The 16,926-nt window shown below is 42.5% G+C and overlaps 1 protein-coding gene across 1 annotated transcript; it reads right to left on the reverse strand.

Moving 5' to 3' along the window:
• Positions 1 to 6,531: 6,531 nt before the first annotated feature.
• Positions 6,532 to 16,740, reverse strand: CHCHD7 (coiled-coil-helix-coiled-coil-helix domain containing 7). Its single transcript, XM_069960029.1, has 4 exons — positions 16,588 to 16,740; positions 9,368 to 9,427; positions 8,154 to 8,252; positions 6,532 to 6,745 (listed from the first exon to the last, which is right to left on the reverse strand). The coding sequence occupies exons 2-4, from the start codon at positions 9,413 to 9,415 to the stop codon at positions 6,641 to 6,643; spliced, it is 252 nt and encodes an 83-aa protein (XP_069816130.1). The 5' UTR covers positions 9,416 to 9,427; positions 16,588 to 16,740; the 3' UTR covers positions 6,532 to 6,640.
• Between the last annotated feature and the right edge of the window lie 186 nt (positions 16,741 to 16,926).

Raw genomic sequence — 16,926 nt, forward strand, 5'->3', positions numbered from 1 at the left:
CAATAGGAAGGAAGCAAATTGCTCATCAGGCTGTGGGCTTTGAAGTCTGTTCTGCTCTGTGCCGCTCCTCCCTGGGTGCTGGGAAAAGATGGATACAGCCCTTCTGTTTCCCAGGACTGAATCCATCTTTTCCCAGCTTTATTCCTACTGTAAATTCGGTCATCTCTAGTCATCAGTATGTGGACTGCTAGATGCTCCGACCATGTATAAATACTCCTCAGTTTTCATATGGCTATGTATAAGAATTCGCTAATAGGCCATTTGGGGGATGATTCCTAGTTAATCCATTTTTAAGCAATAGGTTCATTCTTCTGTATTTTTGTACGTTAACCACCGTGGTAAAATCTTCTTTACACCGTCTTTTTGTGGTGAGTAAAAAAATAAAATAAATAAGTACAGGCATCTTTTTGGTTGTTTTTCCCCATCCCAAATCAGGTTTTTAATTGCAGTTATCAAATAAAAAAAGACCGGAATGGATTTGACAAGAAAACTCTTAGGGGAAGATTTATCAAACATGGAGTAAAGTGAAACTTTTCTTTAAAAACGAAAAGTGGAATCTGATTGGTTGCTAGGGGCAACTAAAACAATTCGACTTTACACCAGTTTGATAAATCTCCCCATTAGTCTTTCTTTCATGCCAGGGCTACATAGCAACGTTTTGGAGCACAACTAGATGATTTTAACAGCGGCAAATAGCATAGAGTTTGAGGGGTTGTCCTATCTCCCCCTTTTCAGCTGTCCTGCTCTCACTTCCTGGTTTGGTGCAGGGGGAGAGAGTGTTGAGCTGAATGTACTCGGCCTATTGTGTCTCCCTCTGACATTACACATCTCCAGGGACAATCCAAGCCCTCGAGACATGCGAGATGTTAAAATAGTTAAAAATTACTTACCAGCTCCCGACCACCAGTCCCATCACTGCCTAGCCTCCACTATTATAGCTGAGAATAGTGGTCGGGATCCTAGGCAACCGCTGTCAACATGACAGCAAGAGAAAAGGACCAAATATCAAAAGAAAGCAATTTTGCTAATGCAATGCATTTGCAAAATGTCTTTCCTTTGCCTTTCCAATCGCCTAACAAAGGTTTTGTTGATGGCAATTAAAAAAAAAAAAGTCAAGAAGACATTTGAATTTGAAAAGAGGAGAAATCTCAGTCTTTCCTTTATGACTTGACCTCCATTTATAATCTGTTCCTGGCTTTGGCTTCAACAATTGTTGAACAAAATGTGACTGTATGAAAACACCCTAAGGGTACAAACACACAGGACGTATTCGCAGCGAGTTTCTCGCTGTGTATACGCAGTGAAACTCGCTGCGTATCCCGTCCCTGTGTAGTCAATGGCAGGCAAAATCGCAGCAGGGATGAACATCCCTGCTGCGAGTTTGTCTGCAGCCCACCCTTTTAACCCCCCGGCCGCCGGAGCGTATACTTTACCTGATCCCGGCGGTTCCTGGTGTCTTCAGCTAGCCGGAACGGGCGATCGGTGCTGCGGGGGGTCGATCGGTGCTGCGGGGGGTCAATCGGGGCTGCCGGGGGGGGGTCGATCGGGCGGCTGTGGGGACGATCAGGGCTGACGGATGTGTTAAGGTGGCTGCGGGCGGCGGCTGGCTGGAGCATATACCTTACCTGGTCAGGTAAAGTATACGCTCTGGCGGCCGGGGGGTTAAAAGGGCGGGCTGAAGACAAACTCGCAGCAGGGATGTTCATCCATGCTGCAATTTTGCCTGCCATTGACTACACAGGGACGGGATACGCAGCGAGTTTCACTGCTTATATGCAGCGAGAAACCGCTGCATATATGTCCTGTGTGTTTGTACCCTAAAGCTATGTTCCCACTGCGTAAAAACAACGGCAGTTATGTGGCACTCAAAACAACGGCCATTGTTTTAAATGAAAAATTACATTAAAGTCTACGGACAGCGGCTGAAAATAAATGACATGAACATTATTTTGACAACCGTGGCAAAACAACTGACATTGTTCAATACACTGTGTGAAACAATGGCCGTTGTTTGCTTGGGCTTCAATGCAAGTCATTGCATTATGAAAAAAATGGCCATTCTTTTCATAAAAAGTATGTTGAACATAGCTTAAACCCGTGCTTCTCAATTCCACTCCTTATGGCCAATCAACATGATTTCTTAAGTATTTCTCATGTGAAATTATACTTAGTGCATCTTCAGATTTTACCAAGAAAAAAAATAATTATGTTTGCAGATACAATTACCAAAGGATCAAGGAAGGCCAGGGGCAGAAAACTAACCAATGAGTACGGAAAGTTCTGGTGAAAAGATGCGTTACAGGAGCAGTCAGACTTTATGTTATACATAACTCAGGTCAGGGGGTGAGCCGACCCTATCATGACCTGCTATGTAGAAGTCCATTCAGGGATTCTCACTTCTAATATACATAATGGTGCTTTAAAGGGGTTATCCGGCGCTACAAAAACATGGCTACTTTTCCCTCTTTCGTCTCCAGTTCAGGTGCGGTTTGCAATTAAGCTCCATTTACTTTAATGGTTCAGAGTTTGAAACCCCACCCAATCTGGAGACGAGAGAGGGGGGAAAAGTAGCCATGTTTTTGTAGCGCTGGATAACCCCTTTAATGACAGAGCCTAGGGATAAGCAAATACACAGAACTAGTGAAGGTGCAGTTTCCTTTTACACCCTAATAGCTATCCAACAATATATGCAGCTTACAGTCACTTTAAATTTATATACCAGCTTCTACTCTACTGTAAAACTGGCTTCCCATTAGATTTTGGAAGAAGATCATGTCCATTTAGGAAGAAGAAATTGTGCGAAAGCACTGTTAGGTGAGAAGGCCTGTGTTAGGAGTTGGTGCTACAAGTCATTTCAAAGTCTCTGGAGAACATGGCTTTATACATGTAGGCAACAAAATGTTTTAAGTGAATCTGTGACCCCTGACCACCTACTGAGCTGGTGGCACCACTGAATAGATGTCAATGAAAGCATTTAGAGCATACCTTTGCTGCCTGAGTCTATGTTTTCACTTTCATAAAAAAAAACAACTATATTTGGGGTGTGAATGGTGTCAAAGAGGCAGAGCAACCAGCTTGGTAAGCGGTCAGGAGATTACAAATTTGCTTTAAAAGGAACAATGGCCAACATAATGTTGACAAAGAGTAAAAGCAAGAAATTCTGTGGAGCACCAGGTAAGTTGGCACCACAAGTTGTATGTGTGTTTAGTATGAACTCTATCCAGAAATGTTGCCAGATGGAAAAATATAATTGATCACCAAAGAAATCATTCACACTGTTGGCCACGATGGCCTCGAGCTTCTGTGCAGCTGCCGGCCACAATGAAAAACCATCCATAAAAAAAATTACTGAATAAGTGTGAGATGTTGCTTGCAGAGAAGTGCTGGAATCCATAGTGTTGCAATTGAGGAAATGCCTTTGTGAATTACAGAATACTTAAATTCCAGACTTAGAAGATTCATCACATGAGACAGCAGACAGGCTGCACAGTGCACAATAGGTACCAATGTGCACATCTAAAGGATCATTCTATAACAGGGATGGGGAAGCTTCGGCCCTCCAGCTGTTGCAAAACTACAATTCCCATCATGCCTGGACAGCCAAAGCTTTAGCTGTCCAGGCATGATGGGAATTGTAGTTTTGCAACAGCTGGAGGGCCGAAGATTCCCCATCCGTGTTCTATAATATCGGTTATCAACTCTGGTAACTAAAAGCCTATGCGGCATGTTCACATTCCCCCCCAAAAAAATCCAAATCAGTGCTGAAGTTTTTGATGTGGTATCCCAATGGGCTTTTCTATTTGTTATTTAACCTCTTATTAACCTTCCTCAGCTGAGAAGTGGGTAAAACAGCCATAATGCTCTGTAAGCTAAAACTGCAGCAGCTGCGGAGTTATGTCACCACTGTGCTGCTCAATATTGCTGCCTTATACAGCTATTATTCATGCATTAATTTGACCAAGTAAAAGCAGTTTTACTCTGTATACCACTTTCATGAATATTTTTTTCTGTACTCGATTAACATCCACAAAACTAAGTGACTAGTCTGTAATCCCCCCCAGGTCTTCCATTTGACGATAAGTCCTGATGAAGCATTGATAACACCAGAAAACCTCTTTAACCACATTTTTTGCCCTGCAGCACTATGTAATTAACATGGAAAAAAAATTATTTAAGTGTTAAAAAAGAACCTGTAAAATCCCAGAGGCCTCAAGCACCAGGTGCAAGCATTTCAAAACTTCATTATCTGCAATGTCAAAATTAAGCTAAAAAAAAGAACTTTGAATGGCAAGTACAGTGACAGTCCCAACGAGAGGGATTTGCCCGCTTCCAGTCACACTCACCACACCCTTACAGAAGAGCTTTACCGACAGCCTGAATGCCGGGACAAGTCAATCCAGCCTGAATGGCGGGAGATGGGCGTAGCAAACATGACAGAGCTGCCGCATCTTCTCCAATCTGGGCTGTGGTGTCAAAGCTACAGTAGTTATGCCTGGAGCCGGGGTCAGAGCTGGAGTCAGTAGAAATGTTCAAAAAAAATCTCATTACTATTGTATGCATGGTAAGTTTATAAATGTCCATCATAAATCGTAAAAACAAGCAGTTCCTTATACTGTATTCACAGATTTTGCCACTGTGGGTACTTCTTTGCCACAAACCCAGATTAGAGTTAAGAGGTTGACCTTGATATCTGCACTCAGAATAAATAGATTAGATTTGAGGATGTCTAAAAAAAAAAATATATATATAATATATATATATATATATATATATATATATATATATATATATATATATATATATATATTATATATACACACATACATACATACATACATACACACACACACACACACAGTGGTTCCTAGGTTTTAGAGTAACTGTTTAAAAGCTCACAGTTTTTCAAAATTGTGACTTGGTTTAAGAGCATTGCTTTGGTTTAAGAGCTCCCTGTACTGGGTGGGAGCGCGAGTGGAGGAGAAGCATAGCGGGGTCTACAGCCCTGTACTCTGACCCAGGAAGTCTCCCTCATCTTCCAAATCATAGCAGATCTACTTCAGGCTGGGGCTTGCATCAGGGGACAGGACTGTGGAGGTAATCTCTTCATAGCCGTAACCCCTCTCTCAGAGAGCTCTGCATGTATGTGCCCTGCTTATTCCTTCATGCTCCCTGCAGTCTGTCAGCCCTTGTGTTTCCCATCCTTTCCATTACTGTACAGTAATTTATAATATCACATATTCTGCTGTTCCTAAATGTTTGCTTCTTTTGTGTTACATGTTATTCAGAATAATATTTCATTATTTTTGGAGTGTGGGACCAATTGTCTGTATTTCTATGATTTCTTATGGGACAATTTGCTTTGGTTTAAGAGTAGATTTGGATGAATTATGCTCGTAATCCAAGGCACCACTGTATATGGATTTATTTATTTAACAGTATGGGTTGCTGGCTCTGGATACTTGTTTGTTACCCATCATGGGGAGTTGAGGCCCTGTATCTTTCAGCCTAGGTGAGCCGTATCTTGGACTTTTCTACCTACAGTTGTTATTTGTCTGTCTCACAATCATAAATAAACACTGATTACGTAATAAGCATGTAGAATGGACTGTGCTCATTTATACAATTTTCAGCACCACTGCTCATAATAGTCATGTCATTACAGGAAAAAAACTTAAATGCAACGTAAAAACTAATAGAATATAACAAACTTCTACAGCCCATGTATAAGCCCTAATACTCAAGGTGATTATTGGCAAAATAGGTCCAGAGATCATCTGACGAAAAGCAAGAGCTCACACAGTATCATTTTGACAGGTTAAAAAAAAAAAAAAATCTTCATTCATTGGTTGCACATTGCACTGTGTAAATTGGATTGTGTGGCTGACCACTGATGGAAGTAAAAGGCTGCACAAATGATCCAACGACCATTTGTGCAGTCCTGCTGCCTGATCATCAAGCCATTAAGGCTACATTTTTTTTTCAGCTCCGTTTAAAATGACGTCCGTTATTTTCAGTCTAAAATAACGGACGTTTTTGAAAGCCTGGCATCCCCTGGCTGGTGTTTGCACATTATTTTAGTTTGGGGTCACTAATTGCCCTTTGGTTGTGGCTCAAAAAATCCATTGAATTTAATAGTAAAAACGGAGAAAGAACAGTGACAAAAGAAGAACTGTGTGTGAACAACTAATAAAAACGGTCCGCTATTTGCAAAAAACGTCCGAGAATAATGTTCATGTTCATTATTTTGACATCCGCGGCAAAAACTGGTTTTTCAATGCATTGTGTGCATTGGACGTCCGTCTTCCCATTGACTCCAATGCAATGGCATTGCAGTCAGTTAAATTGCGGCAAAAACGGACGTTTTTTTAAATAGCGAAATCGGACTTTTTTTCTCCATTATTGACGTTGTGTGAACATAGCCAAAAAGAGTCTTTATAGAGTGCTGATCAAAGAGATCGGTGCTCATATCCAGAGTCGGACGGTCTAAAAGCATCATTCAGAATGTACAATACTTATATACAAAAAACAATGCATTGTATACTGTGCCTTTAATGCACATATAAGTAATTTCCTCACACAAGGAATGTATGATTAAATAAAAGATGATAAAATAAAAAAGCACAGCGGCAATGGTCCATCATCAGTATGGCAGCTGGTCAAAGGATGCCAGTATCTCCTTTCTTTCTTCTGCAGTGGGCATTGCAGGACTCACACCATCTCCTCTTCTTTTCAACATAATCGTGTGCTGTAATAGAGCAGGTCAGAGATTAAGGCCATGTTCACACACACAGCGGTAGTGTGCCAGATGGCTAGTCACAATTTACCACAAATCTTGCAGTTTTTGACTGCACAATTTTTGAATGAGAACTACCAAAGTACAAATCAACAGACCGCACATGCAATAATATGAAAAGAGGAGAAATTTCAGTCTTTACTTTATCCCTGTTCTCCATTTATAGTCTGTTCCTGGCTTTGGCTTTAATAACTGCATTGGAAAATGTGTCTGTGTAAACACACCCTAAGGACCGTATTACACAGCACAATAATCAGGGGGATTCCCCACTCGCTGTCTGTGCTATTACACGCACAGACTGCCAGCGGGAAGCAGCGGGAGGGGCTGCCCGGATGATCCTTAGATTGTTCAGGCTGCCCATTGACGTCAGTAGTGGTCTTTTGCCACTGCTCCTATTACACAGAGAGACAAGTTGCAGACCATCGCTGACGTGATCAGGATATTTCAACATGTTGAAAGACCCAGATCAGCCTTTTAACATGTCCTAGTACACTAAACGATTATCGGCCTGAACGGCCAGTAGTGTGCCAAGTCTGGCTGCTAATCGTCTGGGATAATAGGGCCTTTACTCTCTACCAGAGGAAGCTGTCATGGTGAACTCATTACAAGAATTTAAAGGGAGCCGGTCCCCGGACAAAGATTTCAGCGTCCGAAGCCGATCGAGCAGGCTGCAGATATGAGTCCGATGCCCATAGAGAATAGATAATTTGCATACAGCGCGTGACGGCTCCAAGCGCTGATATCTTCGTCCCGGGACCGGCTCCAGGAGCAGGAGTCGCCGGAAAGGGTAAGTATCCAGGGGCTGCACTGGGGGTCGGGCGGGCTCTGTGCCAGTGACCCCGGTGACAGGTTCCCTTTAAGAGGCCTGGACACATTTCTAGACTATAATAGTTTTTTTTTCTTCCTCTGGAACACCGCAGAGGAAATGTTAGGTCCACTTTAAGGATTATCGGCCAGGAGCACTGATCAGCTTAGTACGGGGAAAATGCCCGATCCTCAGCTAATTGCTTGTTTAGAACATGCTTCTAAATTTATGGTCATCCTGTGTAACAGGAGGTGTGGTCTATAACAAACGCAAACTGACAGCACTGATATGCATATATCTCAGCTGTCAGTTTGCATATTACAAGCAGTATTTACTCAAGATCCTTTTAGACCTAAAGATTTCTCGGCCGTGGGGGCCGTAAACATGTGCCATAAGTAGTGCTTGGTTATTATGTTCAGCCCTGCCCCTGCCTGTTGTGAATTATTTAAAATGGCCAGCCTTCTTCTTTAAACTATAGGCTTTATTTAGCTTTTATATAATGTATATCATTCAATGATATTTTATATTACCTTTTTAAAAAAAGTCTGAACTTACCCAAAACTTTCGGCACTGTTTATATCTGTGAAAATATATAGCACACAGGTCTTTTTGGTAGTTGTTAGTATCCATGCACTTTGATGAAGCAGCACTTTCCTTTAAGAGAGAAGGAAAACCCTTTATCCATAACGTAGATTTATCATTTCAGATCATTAGCATTGTATTTACCTACATAGATTGACAATTCCTACTTTTTTTTTTTACATACATTAATGCCCCCCCCCCCCCCCCCAAAAAAAATAAAAATTAAAATAAAAAATGTGCATACAGACAATTACATTGGCAGTGATAAATTCACATGGTTTGGTGCAGATTTACATACAGATTTGTATGTGTGAAAATACCCTAAGGGGAACATTTACTAAGGAGTCTAATGTGTACAAATTTGGGTCAGTACTCAAAACACGTAGATTAAAAAAATTCACATCTAAAAAAAATTCACCCATCAAATACTGTATTCTAAACAGAACTCTGACCGAAAATGGACAAAAAAAATATCAAATTATTCACCAAAAAATAATTGCAAAACCATTCATAAATTTCCTCCTAAGTGTTCAATCTCCCTGCAGCACCACCACAGGTGAAAGTAGGCATTACACAGGACCCATGCATATCAATGTCTGTCTGTTTAATGAAGGACTGGAAAGGTCCTACAGAACGAGAGATGCTCTTTACAATAACCTTACCTTAATAGATAATCTAAATTACCTAACATCTGTATATTTCTAATATTTTATTATTGGCTTAAGTACAGTAAGATCCATGGGATCAAACAATAGCAGGACCAGGTGATCAAATATTCTATATCAACTAGTTAAGCCCCTATTACACGGGGCGTTTATGAGGATCAAACAAGCGCTGTTTGCCCCTCGTTCCCCACGCGGCAGCAAGCGGGTAAGTACAGGATGGACCGCGGGGAGCTGCCCGGGTGATCACTAGATCGTCCGGGCAGCCCATAGAGGATAGCGTTGGTCTGCTGCTGCTCTCCTTGTTGTTTGTCTTTAGGGCCTTTACTAAAATTCTGAAGACAGAAATGCTTATCGCTATACTGGTCAACCCTGCTTCCAGTATCTATACTAAAAGGGCAGAAAGGTGATTTGTGTGGCTTTGTGCACTATTGTAGAATATAATTTAATACTATTATGTTAAAGCAATAACAGATAACAGCATCACAAAAGCATCTTAATACAGAGACATCAACGTCCACCAACCTCCAAACAGGGATTGACATCAGAAACTCTCATATTTCTTTGTGACATCTTGTTCAAGAACTAAAACAGACAAATCAAATACAAACTCACATTTCAAAACAACATAATATCTATAGTTTTATATATTCCCATATTCCTCCCCCTGCACCAAATATACAAGATATGTATGTATGTTTTGTAAGAGTGAACTTCAGTGGTTATCTACCATCACACCTAAATTCTGGGCTGAAATTTTTTTTTATCAACTGGTGTCAGAAAGTTTTACAGATTTCCAGTACTTATCAGTTGCTGTATGTTCAGCAGGAAGTGGTGTATTCTTTCCAGTCTAACATTGCACTCTCTGCTGCCACCTCAAGATGGAGCGCCACAGACTTTAATAGAAATCAGTGTCAGGCTATGTTCCCACACAGTAATATTGCTCAGTATTTTGGTATTTTTCAACCAAAACCAGGCGTGCATTAAAACACAGAAAGGCCATGTTCACACACTGTTGAAATTGAGTGGATGGCCGTCATTTAATGGCATATAATTGCTATATTAAAACAATGGCTGTTATTTTCCATTAAATGGCGGCCATCTACTCAATTTCTAACAGTGTGTGAACATAGCCTTTCTGTGTTTTCAATGCACTCCTGGTTTTGGCAAAATACTGAGCGGGAACATAGTTGTAGGCTAGATTCACACTGGACATATCTGCAACAGATTTCACGCTGCAAGTTCGCAAGTGAAATCCAGGAGCCTCAGATGCAGCCGGAGCGTGGAGCAGGTAAGCACTGTCAGAGCGTGCAGCACTTACATACTCACAGCGGGATGACAATATAAAAATAAAAAAAAATTAAAAAAAGAACATAGTTTACATCCCGTGGCTTGCGTAATTGTCCGATCTATTAAAACAATGGTCATCCTGTACAGCGAACGGCGTAAAGGAAAAGATTTATAAAAAGTGATCAAAACATCAGATCTACACAAATATGGTATTAATAAAAACTAGAGATCATGGCGCAAAAAAATTACACCGCATACAGCCCCGTATAAGAATCACAAAAGGGCCATTTTATTAATAATTAATGGAAAAAAATAAAATAAAAAAAGATTTTAAAAAATCATTAAAGAATCAGTGTAAATCTGCAAATGGTTGTGTTCGGACTGACCTATAGAATAATGGTATAATGTCTCCTGGTCAACAAAGGGGGCGTACCCCCGAAACGGCCGTCCCAGTGCGCGTGCACATCTCTCCCTCCCCACTACCCATGGCATATGGAAAGTGAGCTGATACAAGATGCCGGGTGAGTGCTGATTTATCTACCTACCACAAATGGTATAATGTCGCTTCTACCGTATAGTATATTACGTAGACACAGGAACCCCCCCCCCCCCAAACAAAAAAAAAGTTACAATATTGCACTCTATTACGATTTCACCAATTTATATTTTCATAAATAATATTTTGGGGTTCCATCATACATGTTATGGTAGAAAGAAAGATGCCATTACATTGCCCTGTAGATAGAAAAATGAAAGTGCTAGAGCTCTTAGAAAGGGGGGGGGGGAACGTAAAAATGAAAATTGGCGTGGTCATTTGGGTCATTTTGGGCTGGGTCATCAAAGGGTTAAAGGGGTTGTCTAGCGGGGAACAAAAATCTTTCAAATCAAATGGTGTCAGAAAGTTATGTAGATTTGTAATTTACTTCTACTTAAAAACCTCAATTCTTCCCATACTTATCAGCTACTATATGTCCTGCAGGAAGTGTTTTATTTACATTCAGACACAGTGCTCTCTGCTGACACCTCTGTCCATGTCAGGAACTGTCCAGAGCAGCAGCAAATCCCCATAGAAAACCTCTCCGGCTCAGGACAGTTCCTGTCTCAGCCTGAGGTGTTAGCAGAGAGCACTGTGTCTGAATGTAAATAACACAACATTTCCTGCAGGACATGTCGTCATTGAGAAGTATGGGAAGAGTTGAGATTTTTAAGTAGAAGTAAATTACAAATCTATATAACTTTCTGACACCAGTTGATTTGAAAGAAAAAGATTTTCGCTGGACAACCCCTTTAAGTCACAATGATAGCTGCAGATCCTGTACATGTGAACACACCCAAATACAGCATTTACCTTTCAATTCTGCATGACATGAAAAAGCTTTGAAATTAAATAAAAGTAAACACTATGTGACATTTCACTTATTTCACGAAACTGGACTTATTTTGTTTTCTAAAGCTTTTGTCAAAACTCTCCACTGAAACAAGACAGCAGCCTGTATTATAAAATGTTAAACTTTATAAAATTATACTCTCAAAACAATATTATTATAATGTGAAGATATGCCATAGCACAATGATCAGGGGGTTCAATGACATTACTGTGACTCCGGTAATGGGGGGTTAGGGTGAAAGGGATAAAAGCCAGGAATTGCTTTTATTTCCAGGTTCATTGCAAGACTTACATAAAAATGAAACTGAAATTAAATGTTAAGCAGAGTGACACATCACATTGTATCTCTGTAGTCATCCTCTCATCTGTGTCAATGGTTTGCAGAATCCTGACAGACTTGATGAATACTTTTCACTTATCACCAGTCAATTGAGTCTTTTACCTAGAGAGCCGTCACCATAAACAGAACCTAGGGATTTTGCTAACCTGATTCCATTTCCTGTGAATCATATGGAGGGTATACTGAGTAAAGACCAACAGATGGCACAAAGTGGGGAAAAAAACACATGCACAGGACTCCAGCGAAAATCTTTTTTTCTTTTAAATCAACTGGTTTCAGAAAGTTATATAGATTTGTAATTTACTTCTATTTAAAAATCTCAAGTGTTCCCATACTTATCAACTGCTGTATGTCCTGCAGGAAGTGGTGTATTCTTTCCAGTCTGGCACAGTGCTCTCTGCTGACATCTCTGTCTGAAACAGGAACTGTCCAGAGAAGTAGCAAATCCCCATAGAAAACCTCTCCTGCTCTGGACAGTTCCTATCTGGGACAGAGATGTCAGCAGAGAGCACAGTGTCAGACTGGAAAGAATACACCACGTCCTGCAGGACATACAGCAGCTGATAAATACGAAAAGACGTGAGATAACTTTCTGAAACCAGTAGATTTGAAAGAAAAAGATTCTCGCTGGATATCCCCTTTAAATACTTTTTTCAGGGTTCCTCACTCAAAACAACAAAAACATTACAGTAATAGGAATTGTCACATCAACATTTTAAGAAAGCAACAATGTGTGAGTCAATAGTGAAAGAAGAGCCCCCAACAATATTCACGACCCTGGCAAAAAGAAATTCCACATATATTTTTTAGGAACAATTTTACAGACTCCGGCATATTTTAGTTAAGAAATACCACATGAACCATAAATAAACCAATATCCACCTTGCAGCATATTAAAACCTATAGGAAACCCAAAAAAGCCACTTTCAATAAATTTATTTTACCACAAATAAAAAGCAACATAAAAAAATTCCATATTCTTTAGAATAACTATTAAAGCATAAGTGGATGGGCAAAGAAGAACGTCAGTATATAATATACCTATGCAGCCATGAAAAAACTACTCCTGCAACACTAGCCATAACGCTGACGCATAGATGACAAGTCTTTGAACTAAGTCAGAGCCTTCACCCTTCACTTGTAGTTTAGCATACAAGGCACAAGAGTGGACAGGGACGGCGCCACCAGGCGCGGACAGGGACGGCGCCACCAGGCGCGGACAGGGACGGCGCCACCAGGCGTGGACAGTTCAGTCTCTGCCTTCACTGCAGTTTATCAGAACCACTATTAGTCCTCATTCAGGCAGGTACATTACAAATGTACAAATTCGGGTAACACCAGGAAGCCACAGGGCTTTACCAGGCCACATTTACAGAACCCATAGGGATCTACTGTGAGGCTTCAAAGCACAAATTATTAACTAGAGTTTTACACTTTCAAAAAAAATTTTTGTTACCTCATTAAGTAGAAATGTTGTATTTTGCAGGATTATCAGCCTACATATACAGATTATTTTTATACAGAGATCTATATAAACAATACTGTCAACAACAACAACCTCCCAGTACCCACTATAACCTACAGTAGATATTGGCTCCCAAGGGCCAGGCTGCTATAGTAATATTAAAAAAAAGTTAACTTTTTTTTTTCATTCTGCCTTACATTCTTTACGATAAATTATCAGTTTACGGAGTATCACAAGGAAAATAGAAATGACGATTAGCCTAGATCTGTAATGCCCTTCCTGTGCCTCTGCAACTATGGAAAAACTAAGACTCCCAGTGTACCCTGACAGCTAAGAACTGTAGGTTAGTAAAAGCTGCACCACCACCGCATGGGGATCGCTGCCATAGTCTACACCACCGCATGGGGATCGCTGCCATAGTCTACACCACCGCATGGGGATCGCTGCCATAGTCTACACCACCGCATGGGGATCGCTGCCATAGTCTACACCACCGGATGGGGATCGCTGCCATAGTCTACACCACCGGATGGGGATCGCTCTCATAGACTACACCACCGGATGGGGATCGCTCTCATAGACTACACCACCGGAGGGGGATCGCTCTCATAGACTACACCACCGGATGGGGATCGCTGTCATAGTCTACACCACCGGATGGGGATCACTGTCATAGACTACACCACCGGATGGGGATCACTGTCAGGCTACACCACCGGATGGGGATCACTGTCATAGACTACACCACCGGATGGGGATCACTGTCATAGACTACACCACAGCATGGGGATCACTGTCAGACTACACCACCGGATGGGGATCACTGTCATAGACTACACCACCGGATGGGGATCACTGTCATAGACTACACCACAGCATGGGGATCACTGTCATAGACTACACCACAGCATGGGGATCACTGTCATAGACTACACCACCGGATGGGGATCACTGTCATAGACTACACCACCGGATGGGGATCACTGTCAGACTACACCACCGGATGGGGATCACTGTCAGACTACACCACCGGATGGGGATCACTGTCATAGACTACACCAAAGCATGGGGATCACTGTCATAGACTACACCACCGGATGGGGATCACTGTCATAGACTACACCACCGGATGGGGATCACTGTCATAGACTACACCACCGGATGGGGATCACTGTCATAGACTACACCACCGGATGGGGATCACTGTCATAGACTACACCACCGGATGGGGATCACTGTCATAGACTACACCACCGGATGGGGATCACTGTCATAGACTACACCACCGGATGGGGATCACTGTCATAGACTACACCACCGGATGGGGATCACTGTCATAGACTACACCACCGGATGGGGATCACTGTCATAGACTACACCACCGGATGGGGATCACTGTCAGACTACACCACCGGATGGGGATCACTGTCATAGACTACACCACCGGATGGGGATCACTGTCATAGACTACACCACCGGATGGGGATCACTGTCATAGACTACACCACCGGATGGGGATCGCTGTTATAGACTACACCACCGGATGGGGATCACTGTTATAGACTACACCACCGGATGGGGATCGCTGTTATAGACTACACCACAGCATGGGGATCACTGTCATAGACTACACTACCAGATGGGGATCACTGTCATAGACTACACTACCAGATGGGGATCACTGTCATAGACTACACCACCGGATGGGGATCACTGTCATAGACTACACCACCGGATGGGGATCACTGTCAGACTACACCACCGGATGGGGATCGCTGTTATAGACTACACCACCGGATGGGGATCGCTGTTATAGACTACACCACCGGATGGGGATCGCTGTTATAGACTACACCACAGCATGGGGATCAATGTCATAGACTACACCACCGGATGGGGATCACTGTCATACTACGCCAGCATGGTGCAAATTATGATGCTACAAAGACTCCGTCCATACTGAAAACTGACCATTGATCACCAACCTGTGACTCTACAGCTATGGCACAACTACATTTCTTCCTAGTACTTTTTGCGACCTCTTGTGAGCCACAGGTGGGGGAGTCACTGCCCTAGACTATGCCAACAATTGACATTCATGGATTGTGCCCATACCGAAAACAAGCAAACCAGTGATCCCCCACCTGTCACTCTTCAGGTATTGCATAACTACAACAGCCAGCATGGACTGGAAGGCCGGGAGCTAAAGCTCTGCAACAGCCGGATCACAGTTTTATACGATATCAAAGATGATGATGGGACAAGGGTTCTGCACCAACTGCAGAGCCACAGTTTGGGGATCGCTGCCCGAGACTACACCAACATGTTGCAAATTTTGGCGATACAAGGATTTTGCCAATACTGCAAAACACAGACCGGCGACCTCTGACCTGTAGCAACTCCCAGCAATCTAGGGTATGCTAAGCACAGCGGTTTTGTAACAGTCTCAGATTGGGCATCACTTTCCTAAACTGATGCAAATTTTGACAGTCTAAAGTACAATTCTTCTCATACTGCAAACAACGGACCAATGACCTCCAAATGATGGCTCTTCAGCTACTGCTAAATTACAACTACCAGCATGTTGGGAGTACACCCACATGGTGCAGATTCGGACAGCAGTTATTCTGCCAATACGGCAAACCAGACTGGTGATCCTCATCTGGTACCTCTTCAGCTATTGCAAAACTACAACTCCCAGCTGTCAGGGCATGCTGGGAATAGTAGTGTTGTAACAACCATCAAGATGCAAATTCTTACAGTCCAAGCATTCTGCAGAGAAGCAATAGCAAAGTTATTCTCCGCCGCCATGATGGAAACATTACTACAGGGGCTCAGAACATATCAATTGGGCAATTATTGTTCCATTGTGGGAAAGAAGAATATTTCCAAGATTTATATAGAAAAGAAGAATATTTCCAATGATCTGATCTCCAGTGCACTGGGCTGGGAGGGTAAGGGTCACCCACTGAAGGGAAACTAATGTGTCATGTGGAAAAGTGACAGGTCATGGTGTGAGTGACAACCTGCTTTCTCCTTGGGTCAACCCATTTCCTAGAAAGACGTGAAGTTTCCTATCAGTGTGACCCAGAGCTGCCAGGCCGAGCACCCATGTGCGACTCCCAGGAGTCATGACCCTGACAAAGGCAGCAAGGGCAACAATGTGACTGAAGGAGACATGTGCAGCACATGGCCGGGTGTCATGTTGTGTCGTGTTATGCCCCAGTGCAGATGGTGCGGTGCAGAGGAGCGGCCGCACTCACCTCCCAGCTGCGTCCCAGCAGCCCCGGGCGGCCGTGAGACTAGGACAGAATGGTGACAATACGGCCGGCCAGGAAGGTGCTAACTACACCCTCTCACAAGCCGGACAACTCCAATTCGAAATACGTCAACTTCTAGCCTCGCACCCCTTTAAGTAGTAGGACATACTAACCTGCTGAATAAGCTCCGCCCTTAAAACATTGACAAGTCAGCCACCCAATCGCCTGACAGTTATTTTAGACAGACAGCTTCTTTACCCAATTACATTAAGCACCACCTCCGCGAGGTTACCGCCTCAGCTCCGCCTCAAAACAGAACTAGCGGATGATTGACGCCCGCTC

Source organism: Dendropsophus ebraccatus, chromosome 2 (genome assembly GCF_027789765.1).
Source record: "Dendropsophus ebraccatus isolate aDenEbr1 chromosome 2, aDenEbr1.pat, whole genome shotgun sequence".
Taxonomy (NCBI): domain Eukaryota; kingdom Metazoa; phylum Chordata; class Amphibia; order Anura; family Hylidae; genus Dendropsophus; species Dendropsophus ebraccatus.

Excerpts from the sequence above, each read along its gene's own strand:
- CHCHD7 (XM_069960029.1), bottom strand. The coding sequence starts at position 9,415 with ATGTCACAAAGAAATATGAGAGTTTCTGATGTCAATCCCTGTTTGGAG. Across the intron at positions 8,253-9,367 it reads ATGTCAATCCCTGTTTGGAG|GAAAGTGCTGCTTCATCAAA; the intron begins GTTGGTGGACGT and ends TCTCTCTTAAAG. Across the intron at positions 6,746-8,153 it reads AACAGTGCCGAAAGTTTTGG|CACACGATTATGTTGAAAAG; the intron begins GTAAGTTCAGAC and ends GCTCTATTACAG.